The sequence below is a fragment of the Musa acuminata genome, chromosome BXJ3-8 (genome assembly GCF_036884655.1).
Source record: "Musa acuminata AAA Group cultivar baxijiao chromosome BXJ3-8, Cavendish_Baxijiao_AAA, whole genome shotgun sequence".
NCBI lineage: Eukaryota > Viridiplantae > Streptophyta > Magnoliopsida > Zingiberales > Musaceae > Musa > Musa acuminata.
The window spans coordinates 49,947,773-49,968,786 of record NC_088356.1 but is presented as its reverse complement, the minus strand read 5'-3'; the positions used below and the strand labels follow the sequence as shown (position 1 = coordinate 49,968,786).

Sequence of the window (21,014 nt, the reverse complement as noted above, 5' to 3'; positions counted from 1 at the left end):
AAAATTACATAAATTCTTGATTCAATTACATTTATTCCATCTTTGTCTTGGATTATTTGCGTATGGCTAATTTTCACTTAGTGACTATTACTTTATCACTAATATGGCTATTATTTTTGGATTAATTTATATATCATTAGAACCCCAATCAAACACTATATAAAATTGTTTCTCCGTAATATATTTTCATTCTAAATGAACTAAAGTTAATGGACGGGTAGAACTGTTTATTTTCTGTTGGTTTATATTGTCTAAATATAAAATACACTCGCAAAGAAGGCAAATGCTAAAAATCAACTACATCAATTTTTTGTTCTGTATTTTCATCCTTTGTCATGGAATAAAAAGCAAAAAAATCTTACATAATTAGGCATATCCAAAATGAAAAGAAGAGAGATATCATGTTTGGATTATAATTGACTGCCGACAAAGTCAAATGTTGTTGAGAAAGAACAATTGACTATGTCAACGAGAACATGAACATGCTTAGTCATGGTTTCTCTCACTTCTCGACTTCTACACTAGCAAAAGATGACCTTGTAACAGGAGTTAGCTAGACTGCATCTGAGGTTACGTGATACGAAGAAATATGCAGATTGAACATGAGGAGGAACTCTCTTCTCCTGGCTCCTGAGCTGTCAGCTTCGATCGTTGTCCAGGGTTCCGGAGCTGACACCAGCAAAGCTTTTCTTGCAGCCATGAACTCCAGGGATCATAACTGGAGAGCGAAGCTCAATATCCGACTTTTATCTATCGAAGCATTCACGCACATGAAACATACTAATAAACTCTCCATCAGGCCACCTTCTCGTCTTCTGTACTGTCACCTTCAGCTTTCCTGGGGTTGACGCCGGCCAAGAACACCTCCAAGACATTATCAACTATCTCCTGAGGGATTGAAACCGGAGAGCTACACCTGACTTTGACCTCTGCAGTGCATCCGTGGTCATCGTTGTGGCCATCTGGTCTACGAAATCACAGGCCCACACAGCCATGGATGGTGGAGGTCGGCATGGATGAGCAACTCCATGTTCGAGTGGACGCAGCTGGTTTCGGAAAGAGACCGGCGAGATAAGAACACGCTGTGGAGCTTCTCCATGCGTTATCCATATGGAACATGTGGATCGCCGCCTTTTCCCTTTATCCCACCCACTCCATGTTTCACCAGTGCTTTAAGAAACGAAAGCCATCTCGTTCATCATCTGATCAAGTAGGGAATCTACTTTCCCATGTCATCGTCATTTCCTGTAGATTAAATCCCTACAAACTAGAATGATAAATCCAAGAAACAGTGTGATCCATTTGAGACCATTCAAAGGACTGCCAGCTGTGGCTTCCAATCCGCCCTCAGGCCCTCGACATTAACTGCAGGAGGCCAGCATGCAGCAATGAATGAAGAGAATGCAAAGCCATAGATTGGTGCCAAGAAGGCTTCCCCCAATCATGCTCGTATGTCGCTGTGCACAGTCCACCCCCATCTCAAACCCACAACCCATCTTCTTCCCCAATACATGATTTGATTCTACTCATTGGGAGTGCCAAAATAAGACTGGGAAATCCCCCCGAGTCCCACTTCCCCATAATTCTAAGACACTTGGCGTGATCCTATTGGTCTTCTTTTCCTCTGCAGCACACCCTCTCCTAAACAATTTTTTTCTTACCTATATTCTCTACACAGTGTCTGTACCCAATTGTGGGATCCATGTAATATAATTGCCTCCGCCAATAAAAACGCGGGTAGACAGATAAACGACACACGAGTGGGAGAAGTTTTCCCGGAACCTTTTCCCTCTATTCTTAAAAAAGACTATAAATAACTCAATAACTCTCCTTAGAAAAGCGAAAGGATCGAAAAAAGTACAGTCTAAATTGTGGCCGTCTCTCTCTTTCTCGCTCCTCTCTCCTCTCTCCGTCTCTCTCTATCGCGCACAGTGATCTTTGGATCGAGGTAGGGCGACGGAATTGGTTGAGAGAGGCGCGATCCGGAGCTCCCGAGGGTTGGTTCTTCCTGATCCTGCGGTGGATCCGATCGTAGCGGGGTCGGATTGCGGCGAAGGGGGCGTCCCGTTGACTTCGCCACCCTGCTGCCGCGTGGAGGTTGCGGCGGATCCGGGCAATGGATCTTGCTGTTCTTCGAATTGGAGATGTCATGGATGGAAGCTAGATAGGAACGCCGTTAGGGTATCGGTGGGAGGAGGAAAAAAGGCCGTTCGGGGGTGGGATTCGATAAAATCTCTGGGAAGTGGTGGGTAGATTGGGGGGAGTGCGAAGGTTTGGGAATCGACGGTGCGGAAGATGAGCGTGGGAAGCAGCTACGCGAGCTCCAGGTTGGAGAATAATAGGATGCCGGATAAGTTTCCGGTGGGGATGAAGGTTCTCTTGGTGGATGACGACTCGACCTGCTTGGCGGTGGTGGAGCGCATGCTTCTTCACTGCCAGTATGATGGTAAGATTTTCTTTGCATTCTTGTGTGTGCCTGAAATTTATGCGCCTTTCAAACTTGTACTGGGTTTTGTTGGTCCTTATGATTATTGAAATCTCAGGTATTAGTTATGAGATTGTCCTTAGTGCATTATGTTATGTTCCTTAAACATTTTGATCTTTTTAATGTTTTTCATCTTTACTTGCTGGTAGCAGATGATAATATGATTGTGGGTGCTGTGGTAATCTTTTTAAATTTAGTTTGTCAGGAACTAAAAGGTTAGGTTTTGATCTGTAGGTTGGGAAGACATGAAGATTAATGTTAATAATGTAATTTTTGTTGCCTTCTCCTAAGATTTCTTAAGAGGAAGTTGTACTTTATGGGCCAGACTCATCTTACTGAAATTTATACTCGCAGAATGATTTGGAGAGTTTATGCATTCCAATTTCTAGAACTTCGAAGGAAATTTTGGATCTCTAAAGTACAAGGTGCTCTGGAACTTTTAAGACAAACCAAAATAATTGCACAGTTTACAGTTTTGCCTTCAGCTTGTCACAAGCACTTCCTAATCCATAGGAACATTTAATTTTTTTAACATGGCAAGTGCTGTCAGCATGGTCCATCATGCATTGTGGTGATACAGGTGTGCCATGAGAATACATCAAAAGATAATATACTTAAGATCTTAGTGTTTCAGTGTGACTGTCTTTCTCTCTGGCAGTTAGTCTTCATTGTCGTTTGAGTGAAATGGAGGTTCGGTCATCAGAGAAATTGGAGAGGTCAAGGTGCCATTCTGTCAAAGTAGGGTAGGGTTTTGCTTTCACAGAAACTTGATGAATAAAGGTGGAAAATCCCTTTTAATATCATTTTACAGTATCCCTGTTAATTCACAAATTACAGATTTCTCCACACTGGATCAAGTTCACAACTTTTCCTTCAACCTCTCGTCCTTTCTTTTAGACCATAAACAGCTTTGGGAGCAGACCTCGGTTATCCTGTTTTTACTCATCTATTTATCTCAAACATATTTGTGTTCATTTTATTAAATTCTCCCTGGCCACAACTTGTGCCTTATTAATGATAGAAAATACTCCAATTTTTTTGATGTCAAAAGCAACCTCAGATTCTCACTCCCTGCCCTGCATGCATGCATCAGAGAAATTGGAGCGGTCAAGGTGCCATTCTGTCAAAGTAGGGTAGGGTTTTGCTTTCACAGAAACTTGGTGAACAAAGGTGGAAAATCCCTTTTAATATCATTTTACAGTATCCCTGTTAAGTCACAAATTACAGATTTCTCCACACTGGATCAAGTTCACAACTTTTCCTTCAACCTCTTGTCCTTTCTTCTAGACCATAAACAGCTTTGGGAGCAGACCTCGGTTATCCTGTTTTTACTCATCTATTTATCTCAAACATATTTGTGTTCATTTAATTAAATTCTCCCTGGCCACAACTTGTGCCTTATTAATGATAGAAAATACTCCAATATTTTTGATGTCAAAAGCAACCTCAGATTCTCACTCCCTGCCCTGCATGCATGCATCCTCATAACTGTTTATCTCATGTTGTTACAGTAAAACTTAAACAATTATAATAAAGAAAAAACTGGTGCATTTTCTTTGACAATCAAAAGTGAGCCGATACGTATGTGTTTTAATCCCAAGTGAACTGCTCGAGCCATGATTTTTCACAACTTATGTTGAGTTTCCTTGCTTGTTTCCTTTGGTTCCTTACCTGCTTGCAAGTAGCAAACTGTGTAATATAATATACTAGTCCAATTTGATAACAAAGTGATATGACTCAACACATTCCATGTGTGGCATTGTCATTTTAAAATATGTCGTCTATAACATCTTTCTTGTGGTCGTGCTTTTTAGTCTAAAAATGCATTTTCCATTCGAAAAAATCACTTCTATATGGACAATTCTGCAAAGTGGTATCTTATTTTTTTGGTTGCATCGAAGATTAATATTAACACCTAGAGGTATGCCAAATAAAAGGATGTCATATTAAATTATAGTCAACCTGGTTTTCTCTCATTTGTAGTTTCCAAATCTTTAGAATGACTATGGGCTTCTTTACTCTTGTAGTTACAACTTGTTTCGAGGCTAAAAGAGCTTTGTCTCTTCTAAGGGAGAACAAGGATGCTTTTGATATGATAATCAGCGATGTTCATATGCCTGATATGGATGGGTTCAAGCTGCTCGAATTAGTTGGTCTCGAAATGGATCTACCTGTCATCAGTAAATACATTTCTTTTCTAAATTTACTACATTCAACTAACCTATTCCAGGGATATTTATGTTATTTTATGCATTAATTTTCAGTGATGTCTGGTGATACTAGATTCAATGTTGTCATGAAAGGAGTAAGTCATGGGGCCTGTGATTTCTTATCTAAGCCTGTACGCATGGAAGAGCTACAAAACATATGGCAGCATGTTGTCAGAAGAAAGTGGCTTGATAGTAAAGAAATTGAACATTCGGGTAGTGTGGAGGAAGCTGACCATAATAGACAAGTTAACGATGATTCTGAATATGATTCCACACTGAATGATGGAACTGATGGTTCGTGGAAACATCGGAAAATGAAAAGAGATGCTAAAGAAGATGATGATGGTGATTTAGACAATGTGGACCCTTCTTCGTCAAAGAAACCACGTGTGGTGTGGTCGGTTGAACTCCATCAGCAGTTTGTCAATGCTGTGAACCAACTTGGAATCGACAGTATGAACTTTTCATGACTCTTGTATGTTTATTCTGACAGCAACAGTCTAACTGTCAAGTTAAATGGTTGTCAATACAAATTTTGATGCATTGTTAACCATACATAAGCTTTTCTTTATATATTTAAAACAGCACTTCAAATAGTACTGAAAAATCTTGCTGGATTTTGCAGAGGCTGTGCCGAAGAGAATCTTAGAATTAATGAATGTTCCTGGTTTGACCAGAGAAAATGTTGCTAGCCATTTGCAGGTTTGACTTTGAGCTACATATGAACTTTATTTTAATGTTAAAATTGCAACTATATGTGCACTTTTGTGCATCTGAAATATTGGAATATGTCAAAAATTCCCCCCCTTTTCTCTCTCCAGTTTTCCAGAATATGTTACTGTTTAATTGTATAATATTTACTGTTTTGCATTAAAATGACCTTTCAAAATAACCAATTTCCCATATACATACTTGTGAAATATCTGTTTGCACACTTCCATATTGCACCTTTTCCTTCTCAAATATCTCTCTCATGTGGCATAATAACAGGGAATGGATTTAGGTATCAACTGTCCACAGGCCTTCTTACTCCAAGTAGGCAAACATATCGTTTTCTTATTGGAGATTGGATGGGGAATCATTCTTTCTTGGTTCTTCTTCTTCTCTCTTTTCTATTTGTTTTATCTCTAGTGAACCTTTAATTGTTCTATGTAATTTCACTGTGTACTGGCCGTGCAGCCCAATATGTACTGGTTGGATCAGACAAAGTTGTACTAGCATGCTGTACCATGGTGCACTGACTGGATATGCGTGCCACAATACTTGCACCATACTATTACTGGTTTGACAAAGTTCCCTATCAGCATCGACCAGTTATCTGCCTCTGTGTACTACATCTATGTACTACATCTACCTATCTCTGATAAACCAGTGCATTTCAGTCCAGCCTCTTCATCTTAACCAGTCCTCCAAAGCTTGATCCTTGTTCACTCCAAAAGCTAGTTAGCCACTACCTTAATTTATGTCCTAGACAGTTCCTACATAACAATTGTCATGGACTTTGCAATAGCTATGATACATTGATCTATCCATATCAACTGTATAATTGCCTTGTGACATACCAAATCATGTTTACTAGTATAACATCAGGGTTTCTTGAAATTAGTAGGGACTTGAACATAAGATCCTAAATCATAGAGCTATCAAAATAATAATGGACACAAGGATCGAGGATAAAGTTTGATAAACAGTTACGGAGAACAATAACAACAACAAAACCGTAAGTCCCAATTATTTAGGGTTGACTATATGAATCTTTTGTTGTCTTCAGATTTATAAAATGCTATATGTTTAGTTAAGTTCAGAGTACTTAGATCTTTATTTATAGTTTCTATTAAAGTCTTCTTAGGTCTTCTTTTACCTCTCCTTGTACTACTAACATTAATCATTAGTTACGGAGAATAATAAAAAAAATGTAACACAAATGATAAGTCACTATTTCAGTAAATAATTTGCACAGTTGAAATGTTTGATATATCAAGCCACAAACAAACTTCTTGATGATCAAAGTGCATATTTTAAGAAATCTCTTAGAGCCAAACAGAAGAATTTACTAGTGGTTACCGGCATATCTAGCATAAGCTTAAAATAAAAGTCATATTAAACAACACATTTATATGATATAATCTCAGTGTAGTAAGATATATATATTGGATATTCTACTTGGACTCCAACATCAACAGCACCAACCATAGCTTGCATAAACCAATGCTAAGGGCTAAAACAGGCACTATCCATAAGGATGATATCATATCATAATCTAATGTTATCTGTAGCTATGACATTAATTACATTAGTATCTGGTCCTTCGCAATAAATCAGTGATTATATCACTAGATGGTGCTATTATGTATTAGTTCAGAAATCAATAGCTGCATTGATGCATTTTACATGTCAGAAGTCAGACAATGGGGCTTAATGCCATTATGAACGTATTCACAAATCGTCTTTGTCAATTCGAAACCAATGTTCTTGGAATCATAATATGCTTGATCATCAGAGTCCATTCATTAAATTTATAGGTAATTGTGGCTACACTTTTTTCAGAAAGATCATCCATATTGTGGTTGCAGCTTTCTGACAGCAACCATGTGCCATGTACTTATTTGTTCCTTTTTTTCATGGTAGTTTGATAAATGAGCTAACTGGCAGACATGAAAGCATGCATTGATTAACTAAGATATACGATCTTGCCTAGGACATAGTAATAGTCGATGTATCAGTATTAGTTGATTGCTTATTATGTAGGAAATGTGATGTGATATTCCTTGTGAAATTTGAGATGATATACAATAACAATTCTGACCTTTAAAAATTTTAAAATATGCAGAAATTCAGACTTTACCTAAAGAGATTAAGTGGAGTGGCTCAACACCACACTGGACTTAATAATTCATTATGTGGATCTTCTTCAAATGCAAAAGTGGGTCAGTTGGGACGACTTGATTTCCAAACTTTGGCAGTCTCAGGTCAAATTCCTCCACAAACCCTGGCTGCCTTGCAAGATGAGCTCTTAGGTCATCCTTCGCATAGCTTTGCTATGCAGACAACAAACCTGCCAGTACCTCAACAGGCTTCAGTGCAAGGAACTAATTGTGTTACTTTTGAATGTGGAATAGCATTTGGCCAGCCTTCGCTGAAGGGTCAGGCAGTATCTTCTTTACCAGTTTGGTCCACAAATGACCCTGGGGCCGTGGGCTCTGCCAGCAACCTTGGAAGGTTGAATACTCGGAACAATAACATGCTGGTGACAATGTTGCAGCAGCCACAGCCACAAACAGTGATATCAGATTCCAATCGTGCAATTAAAATGCAACCATCTTGCCTGGTAACCCCCAGAAAATCATCAAGCAACTTTCAGGTTCAGGGGAATCCTATGCTTTTAAATCAGGACTTTGTAGTCCCCTCTCAGTCTTCAACTAATTATCAAGGGGGGAATACTGTTGTTCCGGTGATCCAGGATTCTGTTGTAGTTACTTCTCAATCATCCACCAGCTTGAAGACAGGGAATAATCATTTTATTACAAATCATAGATCATCAATATTTCCCTCACAATCATTGACTGGATTTTCACTAGGGAATGATACTGGGCTCCTAAATCAAGTCTCTATATTACCCCCTTCTCAAACATCAAACAGTTTTCAGGCAGGGACCAAATCTTTTCATAGTAACCAGAACTCCATGGTAGTTCCATCTCAGCTATCAAGCACCCTGCAGACAGAGAAAAGCATTATGCCTGTCACTGTGAATTACAATCCATTGCCAACTCAATCAGATATTATGCCATCCAGCATGGGACAAGTCTTAGATGGAGGCTTTGAGAATTTAGCTGCTGTAGATGGCTATTCGGTTCCTATATCGATGGTTCCAGAAGCTTTATCAAGCACAAGTAGCAGTACCAGTTGGCAGTTGCATCACCCTGATGTTATTATAGGTCGGCCTAATGGGTCACCTTGTCTTGTGCCTAACTCTTGCAATGTTCAAGCCACCGATACACGATTGGGGAAATTTCCTGAAAAAGGACAATGTAGAAGTCTTGGTTTTGTTGGTAAAGGTACTTGCCTTCCAAGCCGTTTTGCTGTGGATGATATTGAGTCCCCAACTAATGACTTGACTAATACTAGTACTTATACTGGTGACGATGGATATGTTCTAAATCAAGATATTTTTGGAATTAATGGGGCATTTCAAAGTGGACATTGTGCTTCCACAAGTTTCAAATGATCTCATGAATATTTTCGTAAGTAAAACTTGAAATTCTTTCATGTGCATTATTTAATATTTGATAAGGTTATCTTCATAGCTCTATCTTACAATGTTCATTTTATTTATTATCTTAAACTGAAATTAAAGGATCCATTTGGTCTGCTTATATATGATAAAAATACACAAAATATATCCTCATTCTCAGTTTGTAAAGTTTGATTTCTCTAGTATGAGGAAGATATACATTCTTACTGGTCTATATAAGCAGCCTGAGGAGCTTCTTTGATTAGTTACGTTATGCCAGAGTTGCATTTGTTTTGATACATAGCTCATTTTTGTATCATCTTGTGGTTAATTGATCCGTGTACCCTATTTGTTTATATCGCAGGTCTCATATTAAGGTAACCAGAGATTTTCTCCACACTGTGGATTAATAGGTTTATCATGTTTGATAGTTACCATAGATGCATTTGCCATTAAATCGAAGTTAAATACTTTCCAGCTTCAATAGACCAAAAGTTGCCATTTAATCAATGAGAACCAAGGACAACTCTTAACTTAATTAGAAGAAACATTGCCCATTACTGATCAGGGCAGCCAACCAGGCAGGACTGTCGTTCTAAAGGAGGGTTTTCATTGTTAGCTGAAGAAGTTAGCAGTAAGAAAAAAAGGCAAGGTCCTGGTTAAGACCTTGTTTAACTTATATATATATGTATGTGTGTATATATATATTTGTATGTACATATATCATCAAATATGTTTATTAGCTGCATATATCCTTTGTGTCCTGAACATTGCATGCTTTTCTTGATTTCTATGCATATTTTTTGTAGAAATTGTAATGCCATTGCTACAATTAATTGTTTGTAGAGTTGTAAAACCGTATATGGTTCGCTTCATGTGATCTGGCATGAGTATCATGCCTTAGTAGCTTTTTCCAGTGTTGTTGGGAGCAGGATTGCTGATATTAGCGGCTAGAATATCTCTCAGCTGGAAGAAAATGGATATAATAACCGTTAGAGGAAATTGTTAAGCTTTTAGAGTTTCTATTTACTGCAGAGGGACCTGACAATTCAATTCCAAGTAGTTTATGGATTGATTTATAGATTTAGCATGCAACTATAAATTTAACGACACATGTATGTGTTTGGACATTCATCATATGTATGGGCCAAGTTGTTTTAGATATGCCTATGTGTGTTTACGGCTGTTGTTGGTTTGAAAGCACCTCCAAATTTTAATTCGAGATACCATGAAGGCGTGTCATTTCCAGTTTGTTGCAGGCTATATGCAATTACAACCTTTTTAAGAGTTTGATTAACAGAAAATGGGTGACCTTTATAATTAATTATATGAACATAAACATCTGTATTATTGGCCTCTCATATAAATTTATTTCATAAACTTGGATTCTGGTTACGCATTTTGTGCTCTATTTGAAAGAGGTTTTGCATTTTAGGACCTTTTAACCGGTTACTCTGTTTTGTAGATTATGGGTCAGCTGGATGACTTACTGATCCAAAGCAGCATATCTTCGCAATAGACAGGATCTCCAATTGAATCGGGACAACTCTTTCATGGGCTTCATCTTTTGCCATCTCCCAAGATACTCGGTAAGTTATCAAGGTGGTCCACCAGCAATGTAGTTATGACAAGTGATTGGATGCTGAGAAAATACGTTCCATTGGATCTTTGTGGTTGTGGATTGAGGAAAGAAGGCCCTCTCGGCTTGTCAGTTTGATACAATAATTTTGTTCTTCTTTTCCTCTTTTTTTAATTAAACCAGTAGGATGAAAGCACGGGAGACTGTCCAGAAGTTATGTAATTATTGGTTAATGGTGTGGAACAAAATTTGGTGTAAATTAGGTCGACCAAGGTTCATTGGTTTTCTTTAGTCCTTGGATGCACAATTTGTCCATATTTTTCTTCGATTTTTTTTCGCCTGTTATGCCACCGGCAAGAACAAGTTTGCGAATGATGTTCTTCTGTAAGCAAATTTTTTTATGTAGTTGGATGCCATCGTTCTCCCACATTGTCACAAATTAAGTGCTGCATTTTTCCTTATATCTCACAGCTTTCGACATTGCCTAAAACTCTTAGATCTTTCCCCCTTTTCCTTGGACAGTGTGTCATAAAGTATTAGGATAAGTGATTGCACATATCTAGGTTGGATAATACTGGTTACTGCCCTCGGAGGATGAAACTTGCAAGCCATGAATTGTTGTTCCAGTTGCATTTATGTTCTTTCTCTCAGCGGTCAGATATCTAAACCAAAGAGATTAAAAACCAAGTTTTTTTGTCACACAACGATCAGAAGCATTAACATCAAGCCCTTAACCGGCCAATGTTCGTGAAGCGTCAAATTTACGGATCATTCGATGCACATCCATCCGCATGCTGAAACATCCAAAAAAAATGAAGAAGAAGAAGGAGGAGGGGGAGGAAACCATTGCAGACAAACACCAGATGATTGAATCGAGGAAGAGCTCATTACCAAATCGGGCCGAAGAATATCGATTCAGCAGCAAGTTTGGAGCTTGAGATGTGGGGAGGGAGAGACCACCGCGCGCGCTCGTCGGCTCGTCTCGCTCGAACCTTCTTTCTCTCCCTTGTCTTCCACAGTTACTTAGGGCGGGGGATTTTAAACGTGAGAAAAGGGTCGAATGAACCAAAGCCCGGTTCGTGCGGCGCGCTCACCTGAGCAATCGAACCGGTCCGGCTCGGTTCTCTTTCCCTGTGTTCACATGTTAACTCACTATGGCTATCAAATCCACAGAAACAAACATCTCCTTAAGCTAATCTCATTGCTTAACTCACTTTTATGCTAATCCAGATAAATATATAGAGATATTGTTGATGTTACTTTTCAGATCTTTCTAAACCCAAATGAATTTTTTATTTTTTTTTTTTTATTTTTTTAAAAAATAAACATCTCCTTATGCTAATCTCGAATTTGAAACTGAAATCCATCTATTTTATTTTTTTTAAATACTTATCCATTTAATCAATTAATAAACTATTAGAAGGGACATATACATTATTTATATGGGTATTTAGTTTTTATTTTATTTTATTTTTTTCTGATCAGTTCGGATTCGAATCGAACTGCTGATTCTATTCTGTAATCAGATTTATTAGTGATAAGTACTCTGTTTTGGAGGCTTCACCTGATGCAGCATCTGATGCATGACATGCATCTTACAGAGTAAGGTTGTGATGATGTTGAAAAATGCTAGTCACCATCTACATTACTGAAATCATAAACCAGATATGCTTTTGAGTGAATATAATCCTTAGAGATGGGTGTTATGGTTCTTAATTCCCCTCACACTGCATAAACTGAAAGAATGAGCTCACAATTTGATCAAACTCATGATTATTTTTAGCAACAAAACCAATGATGGAGGGGTTTTTGGATGTGTCTGCCATGGCAGGACTCCCATGAATTTGAATCAGTAACTGTTGATGATTAAGATGCTGAAATGCTAGTGAGTCCTGTCATCAATCAATGAACAACCTGAGCAAGCTTTCACAGATTCCATGAAAAGCAATTATGATCACCCCACCATGTCCTGCAAGCTGTATTTTCTTTGCCCTGTGGCCTAAAGTTATATAGCTGATGAGGAGAGAAGCATATTATGCTCAAGCTGTTCATCTTTTTCCTCATATGCTGGCCCTTCTGCCAGGAGTGACCCCACATTTCTGCATGAAAGACCTTGAGAATCTTGCCAGTTTGCAGAAGAGAAAAAGGCTAAAAGGCAAGTTAATAATGGCATCCTAAGATGATCAACACAAACACAAAAGTATCTCAAACTCAACCACTCCTCTTTTTACAAAGCCATGGCCCTACACACCACTACCTCCAGCACAGAACAAAAGAACATGAACAAAGAAACCTCCCACCTCCATCTTTGGATCATCATTCCATGTGTCCATCCCATACTCTTGATTTAGGTGTGAGGTTTCAGGAATATTTAACGATGAGAAGACACAAATAAGTAGTTTAATGATGAGAAACTTGGCTTAATGCATGTAAATGTGCCATGAAAAATAAGAATCTACATAGTCCCACCACTCTCACACAGAAATATGCTATACGGCACAAGCAAAATTATTACCTCCCCGACATTTGAAATTTCCAGTTAGACCGAAAGGGCGGTGCCAGCCGAGCTCCATCGATGGCGCTTAGCACGATTACGATGCTTATTGAGCTTTGTTTCGCCTGATGAATGAAAGCTCTCAGATTCGGGACCAATTTTGCACTCGGGAAGCAACGTCTGGTACCTCACACGATCATGGCAGTAGGAATAGGTCATGTACTTCTTCCGGAACTTCTCCATTGCAGACCGTTGAACTGTTGACATTGTAATAGCATCATAGAGTAACACATCTGGCCGCTGGCAGCTCTGAGTGTGATCACTGGGATCAACGGCACAGCCATGGAGGATAAGATCTGCAAATTCGGCAACGTAGGGTGCGTATTTGTAATTGACCTTGTAGCGTCCTCCTAACGTAGCCCAATTTGATCCATCCCAAATGGTGGCATAGAGGGACATAGGCTTCGAGGGGAATTGCCCACCCATGGCTTGTGTCCTTATAACCTCTCTAATGGGAGTGTTGTCGATATAGAATCTGCACAAGGGAAAGATAGAACACCATAAGGATGAGGTTTGGGTTATTTAGTCTGAAGAGCATACTTAGGCATCAACTACTATATATTCTTGAATTTTATAAATGACAAGACTAATATAGCTATACTTTTCACTAAATGCGTATGAGGAATAAATTTGAGTATCCTTTTGTTCATTAGAATTTTACGTTTTCGGATAACAGATCAGAAGCTGACTTTTATGGACCAAAGAATCTAAGAGGTTTGCTTGTAACCTACAAAAGCAGACTAATGGTAGCTTGAAAGATCACAAAACTATTATTCGAATAGTAGAAAGAACTAAGGCAGATACCACATAACAATTAGAGGAAAAGGCCTCTTATCATTTCAGAATTCATGATGCAGCATTGAACAAGCGCCTTGAATATACACAATTTCCAAAGAATTGAAAGAAGTCTGGATTTCGTTTGCTTAAAATTTTAGGATTGCAAGATTTTAATCCAAATCACATCATAAAACAAAAAAAGCAAAGCTTCCCCATATTCAACTTACTGATGCATTAAAGTCCTAAAAAAAGCTAAATAAACCAACATAAAAGAAAATTTTGTATGTAAATAAGAACAGTAAGAAACTTGGTTTGCTAGGGGAAAAAAGATTGCAAAAAGATCAATATAATCTCTTTGACTTTTAACACTTTATCATTTTTAAAAATGGAATCATGATAACATTGTAAAAGAAGAAAGAAGAATACATAGAAACAAAAAACAAGTGTTAGGGCATTCCAAATTAAACCCATTCGGAAGTATAATATACTAAAATCCAACAATAAGTTAGCAAGCACCATCTCCTATACCTGTAACTCTGTCAGAAGTGGAAGAAAGAGGTAAGAGGCTGAGATTATCAAAATCAAGTAAAAGGAAAAAAGGCATGTTCGAGCAATGAGCTGCGAGGAAAGATCAATCATCGCGTTTACTTGCTTTGTGTTGAATTCTGAAGCTACTCAAACTTACAGGATCTTGTCATGGCTCCACAGGATGGAGTACTGATGAAAATCCTCAGTCGGATCAAACCAGAGTCCATATCTTTCTTCCCTTCCGATTGCTGTACTCCCATTGCCATAGACATTGGTTTGAACCCTCCATTCTCTCCCTCGTATATTCCCCAAGAATTCAAAGTCCAATTCATCATGCGTCTTCTCGAAGATGTCTCCATTCGACATCTGTTTTGACAAGAAAACAAGATTTTTGTGCACTGTGATGGAGATGCTAAATAAGGAACCATGCATTTTAGAATGTGTCTTTCAACTTGAATGTGTCAAATATTAGTTGATTGCAGCAAATCAAGAGAGAAATCAGAGGAAAGCTTTTTTGAAAGATGGTCATTCTTAAATTCTTTTAAGCTGATAATAACCAAAGATAGATATCAGAGAAGTTGGGGTTATACTGCAAACATAAAAGCTTGGAAAAGAGGATGAAGTTAGCATCATAATCATCTAACTATTATGATTAGCAACCAGAAATACTACAGCAACTTGTAGAAGAGCTACCATGGAAATAGATGGATCAGAGTAACAAGAGAACATTTCAATGGTTCATGGCAAACAAAACCATGTGGCATTCGATTGCTATTGTGATCAGAAGAGAATAACAGCAAAATGACTGGGGAATCAAGAAATTCCTACATCAAACGAAGTCTGTCTTGAAAGCTTCAAGAAGGCGATGACTGAATTGGATTTAGGAAAGTAACATCAGCATCACCTGTGCATGGATAAACGAAGGATACAACGCAAAAGAGGTGGGCTTACATAGAACGCGACGACGACTCCGGCAGCGTAATCGGAAGGGAGCTTGATGGAAGCACTGAAGAATCCATGAAGGTAGAGATCTTGCGAGGCGAATCCAGCACCTACCCATTGTCCAACACCATGAAAGGCAGTGCAGTCCAATCCAGCATCAGAGACAGATGGCTGTAGAGAGGTGACAGAGACAAAACCAACGAAGCAGAGACGGAAGAAGAGCATTTGAGTACCTGTTCTCTGGTCCAGGGAGAGGTGGACGGTCCTGCCATTGCGGTGAAGCATGAGATTGGAGTCGCCGAAGAGCTGCGTGTAGCCTTCCTCGAAAGAGAGGGTGGCGAGGTTGGGTAGCTTGAGGATACTACAGGCCGAATGGGAGGAAGAGGAGGTGGTGGAGGAGGAGAGGAGTAGAGATGACGCCAAGAGTAGGAAGAAGAAGGAAGAAGAACACACCACCATCTCCCCTTTCTCTCGTTTATTCATCTGTTGTTCTTCTGCAGGGTTGGCTGTGTGTGCTCTGTATGGGTGCTTCTTTCTAGTGTTGTATTGAGAAAAGAGCTCCCTCTTTCTCTATGTTTCTTGGGGGAAGAGGAAAGAAAGGTATACTTGTGCAAAAGAAAGGCTGGCCTTCGAATGAGAGAGAGAGAGAGCATTAATAGAGTATGCAAGCAAGATTTGAAGGGATGTATGCCTCACTTGTGTAAAATGCAGAGGCTATAGAGTACTGATAGCAATTGAGAGCACTATCTAATGCTGTATCCAACGCCACTGAGGAGTACAGAGTAAAATGCAGCAGACATCTGACACAATGTTGCAATATATAGTTCTCTTCCCCAATTATCTCTCTCCTCAGTGAACTATTCATAGTAAAGAATTGACATGTATTGTTGAAAAGTAAGTGGCCATTTGCACCCCCCTTGTTTTTCATTTCTAGAAATAATTATTTTATTTTTATTTTTTTATTTGATACTTTTTTTTTTCTTTAATACACTTATCGTCATCCTATTATTCTTACTATATTACTTTCGTTGTTATGATAATCTTCGTCGTACCATGATATCTTATCATTTTTATTTCATCGTGGTCATCTTTACTTTTTCATCTTCGTCTAATCACATTTGTCTCATTGAGTGATAGATGTCGATGATAGTGGATGAGGCTCTGTCATCTTTGTCTCATCGTTTATCACTTCGATCACATCATCGTTCGTAAACTCATCATCAAAGGTGAGGAAGGAGAAGGAGATGATCATAACGTGACTATAATGGGACAGAAGTGACGTGAAGAAAGTGATTAGACGATATGATTATAGTGACGAAGCCTCACGACGAAACCTCGTAACAAGTGAAGATGACAAAGCGACATAGGACAACGAGAGATATTTAACATATTAAAAAAAAATATAAGGATAACAAATGAAATAATTTTAAAAAAATTGAAGACATCATTTGAGAAAAAGCTAAAAAGAGATTTAAAAAAAAAAAATGGCCCAAAAGTAAGTATTCTATCACTGTAAAATTTGTTATGTGTTCCCATCATCAACTCCTTTTCTTCGTCTTCTTCTTCTTCTTCTTCGTCAGCGAGTACAGACCAAAAATGTAATGAATACTAGCAGTGGAAAAGGTGACCCGAGACAGGCCACTTAAAAGAGTATATCTTCTTCTTCTTCGTCAGCGAGTACAGACTACCAAAATGTCATGAATACTAGCCATGGAAATAGTGACCCGAGACAGGTCCCTTAAAGAGTGAGTATATGGCCACTTAAAAGAGTGTCACTTCTCACTGCACTTTAATTGTCCGAATGACTTGCTGGCTGATGGCCGGCCAATTTGTTCTCTTTCTTGTAGAAGTCATGATGGTCATGTTAAATGAAACGATTAAGCTGCCATGTGATTTGCTAATTGATCCCAATCCATTTTATTTTTTTGTCTCCCAACAGTTAGATTATGGATTGGGGTTCAAACGTGTGTACGTGGGAAAGCCGAAGACATCTAATAAATTAACAAAATGAGGAACCCATATGATCATTTTAAGCTTTAGACTTTCATTGTAAATTCAAACATACTCAAGTGCAAAAAATTTTAAGAAATAAGTGGGCTTACTCTATATTATCCTATAATTAGACCTCTTTAACATTTCGATCTTTTTAGACTTCAAAAATTTACATTAAAATCCCTATTAATTATGAAAGTAAAATATTTAATTTTATTTATCCTAATACTATCGATTTTATCGATAAAAGATATAAAAGATACAAACATGATAGATAAAAAAATAATTTTAATATCCTAATTATGTTTTTGGTGATGGTAACAACAAAATAACTGGAAGTCGTGAGTGATTGTGGTTGACGAGAACGTTACTCTATATTATCCTATAATTAGACTTTTTTAACATTTTGATCTTTTAGACTTCAAAAATTTACATTAAAATATCTATTAATTATGAAAGTAAAATATTTAACTTCATTTATTCTAATACACATCACATATAGAAAAGACATAAAAACGATAAACAAAAAAATAATTTCAATATCCTAATTGTGTTTTTGGTGATCGTAATGACAATATCACTGGAAGTCGTGAGTGATTGTAGTTGACGAGAACGTTAGAACTTTTGCGACTTGTTGTTGTCCTCAGTGGGTTAATCAGCATGGCATAAACTCAATTTCTTACCATGTTGGACATCATAATTAACCAAAATTTTGTGCACAAGACGTGCTTGTCATATCTTGGGAAGGACTGGCTGGCTACTACTTCAGCTGGTTCTTTTCTGGCATCTATTTGGATGTAGACAATACCATGTGCTAGATGCTGATGCACAAGATCAAATTGATACTTCACATGAACGTAGTAGTGCCCACTGACGTCCTTGAACAGCAGTAGTGACCAACGAGAAGGAGCCAACTTAGGATGGATGAGTACCCACCTTCAAAGTAGCTGAGCTGGATGTTTGGAATCCAAGATGACTGGTTTTCTCATAAATTGAGGATTTAATATTCTAGTAATATACAATTACTATAATAATAATAATAATTAGTATTATCTCAATTAGTAGTAATTCAGGCGATCTTGTTGAGTTGAGCTCTCATCTACTCTTAGGTTTTCTTACTCAGTAACAGGGCTTTATCGTAATTAAGGTAAAGTATCAGGGTGCAAAAGTAAATTCACTGGTGACGTGACTTGTCGAACTCGACGCCACATCAGCGAAATTAGCCGTTGCCACCTCGGGGACGCCGAGCCGGTCCCGCGTCAACCGTCGCCTCTCGAGACTTTCCCGCCGTCGGATCAACATCAGACGCTTCTGGTACTCCTCTGACGGCCGCGCCCGATGCGCACGTCACTCTCCCCGTACGGCTCGGTGGGGAGCCCACCTCCGACCCCACTCTGCCTTCCTTAGCATTCGTCTCCCGGAGTTCCAATGAACTTTGTATGCATCGACGCAGAGTTCTATACACCTTGTTTACTGCATTGGATGGAAGACCTTATGGATGGTGATGAGTCCTGCTAATGTTTGGTGTCAAGAGATGGTGGTCTCACAGTCATACTACAGAGGCCAAAAAGTTTCAGATGAGAGAGAGAGTTCTGGGAATGGATTTGCTTATATGCTGCTTTTTCTTGGTCAGGCAACCTAATGGAGGTCTGTGATGAGGCCGATGGATGTGTTCTTTTCAGCCAGTTTATCGACAGTCATACGATAGATAGTCATATGATAGATATTACGATAAGTCGTAGAAGGCAGGCAGGGACGAGAGTCAATGAAAAGAACTGAAGAAAGGTGATAGCAAAATACCTCATAGCATTAGGAGATGGAATGCTCAAGCTCAAAGGAACCTGAAATCGATAGAATGAATGAAGGGCTGAAGGGAAACAATAAATTATGATAGTAGAACAACCTGTGTTGCAATCACCCTTTAATATGTGGCACACATTGGCATAAGTTGGAGAAAGAAGGCAGGGATGCAAGTCCCTGAAAAGAACTGAAGAAAGGTGAGAGCAAAACTCATCAGAGCATTAGGAGATGCGAAGCTAAAGCTTACAGCAAGCTTAAAGATTGATAGAATAAATAATAGGCTTTGAAGGCAAACAACAGATGACAGTAGTACAACCACACAATCAAATCGATAATACTAATTAAGCATGCAGGGCAACAGGTACTTACATCATTATCTTAGGCGTTGTCGATGACCAAAAGCTGTAATCAGATCAAATGCTTGGGTTTGGCTAGAGAAAGAAAATGTGAAATGATGATTAAGTATCTCTATGGTGTGCAGAGTTGTGAATTCAAATAAGATAAGAAAAATGCCTGATTACATCAGAAACCTGGAACTATACCTGCTGCAGTAGATACAACAGTTACAGAGTTGTCGATCATTAGCAGTTCCAATAATAGAGAATAATCAGAAATAATGATTGGGCAAAAGAAAGAGATCGAATGTACCAGAAGCCAACAGATTAAATTCTCAAGTAAAATTTATCTCCAATGAGCTACACAAGAACCTACTAGATCTGTCCCAATTCCGTTTATTTTCTTGGATAACAAGAGCATAAGAAACTTCAAAAAAAAATTCCCACAAAGTAAGTACCAAAACAAAACATCTTTTAGGTTTCCAAATCGACACAAACCAATTGCCTATTCCCCTTCTGGATCGACCGATAACATTCACTTTCATATTATATGTGTATCAGGCACCCAAAGATAGGATGACCATAAAAGATGACCCAAATAGAAAATGTCACAGCTACTAGACACACGATGACAAACCGTTCTAAAACCTCAAAACCTCCATCTTTACCTAAATTGACAACTTTGCACAGAAAGGCTCACTCAATTGACAAACTAGACTCCAAGCCTCCACCCATATAACTAACTCACCAAAGCAGTAGGAGAGCAGATGAACCTACTGCCACACAGATGACCTCGATCACCAACTTTTCCAAAAAGCTAGTTTTTAAACTTAGTACAAGATTTTGCTGTTATAAAATCTCGAAATTTTTTCAGGTTACATCATAAGCAGTGAAGAAAAATCATCAAAGTTATCGACTACATATTCTTTTCTTATATATGTATACCATCAAATGCTAATCAAAATTCTTTCAGTTTACATAACAATCAACAAAGAAAAATCATCAAAGTTATCAAGTTCTGGTTTGACAGAAACATATAATAATGAGAATTTTGAAAGGTACAAATTAAATAGAGAAGGAAATACAAGAGATTTCCTTTCCAATATCTAATCTGGTGGATTATAGAGAAGACAGATATCCAATGCACACCTTTATCCAATCACAACAAACCAAAGGTGAGACAAACTGCCACTATATGATTAACTGTGTCCATTTGTATATACAGAAATAAACCTATCAAGATATTCAAAAGGATTTGTGATAGACAGAAATATTCATCTGGGTATTTGCTTCCATTGCAGCAGATATTTTTGATAAGAGATAAAATAATTCTCAAAACTATCAGGCACCATATTCCAACAAGCCATAGTATATTCCAGATCATAAAACACTCTGCAAGGACAATATATATTAGTTCAAAAGTAACTTTCAAGATCCCTGGAAATTATATCTTATAACAAGTATATGTCTTTTTTTAACAAGTAAATGTTAGTTCAAAGCAGAACAGAATATATACTTTTAAAGGTTACTATGGAAAATAACATAAAGATTAAGAATGTAGAAAAGCTACAAATGAACAGC

At 38.1% G+C, this 21,014-nt stretch overlaps 2 protein-coding genes across 2 annotated transcripts; one reads left to right on the top strand and one right to left on the bottom strand.

Annotated features, from left to right (window-relative positions):
* The first annotated feature begins 1,857 nt into the window (after positions 1-1,857).
* On the top strand, positions 1,858-10,932 carry LOC103995814 (two-component response regulator ORR21). Its single transcript, XM_009416511.3, has 6 exons — positions 1,858-2,446; positions 4,513-4,665; positions 4,750-5,148; positions 5,321-5,397; positions 7,526-8,936; positions 10,392-10,932. Exons 1-5 carry the CDS (start codon positions 2,296-2,298, stop codon positions 8,918-8,920), a joined length of 2,175 nt encoding a protein of 724 aa, XP_009414786.2. The 5' UTR covers positions 1,858-2,295; the 3' UTR covers positions 8,921-8,936; positions 10,392-10,932.
* A 1,969-nt stretch (positions 10,933-12,901) lies between these two features.
* Positions 12,902-16,098, bottom strand: LOC135645957 (probable xyloglucan endotransglucosylase/hydrolase protein 28). Its single transcript, XM_065164928.1, has 4 exons — positions 15,540-16,098; positions 15,316-15,416; positions 14,522-14,730; positions 12,902-13,534 (listed from the first exon to the last, which is right to left on the bottom strand). The coding sequence occupies exons 1-4, from the start codon at positions 15,787-15,789 to the stop codon at positions 13,045-13,047; spliced, it is 1,050 nt and encodes a 349-aa protein (XP_065021000.1). The 5' UTR covers positions 15,790-16,098; the 3' UTR covers positions 12,902-13,044.
* Positions 16,099-21,014: the final 4,916 nt, after the last annotated feature.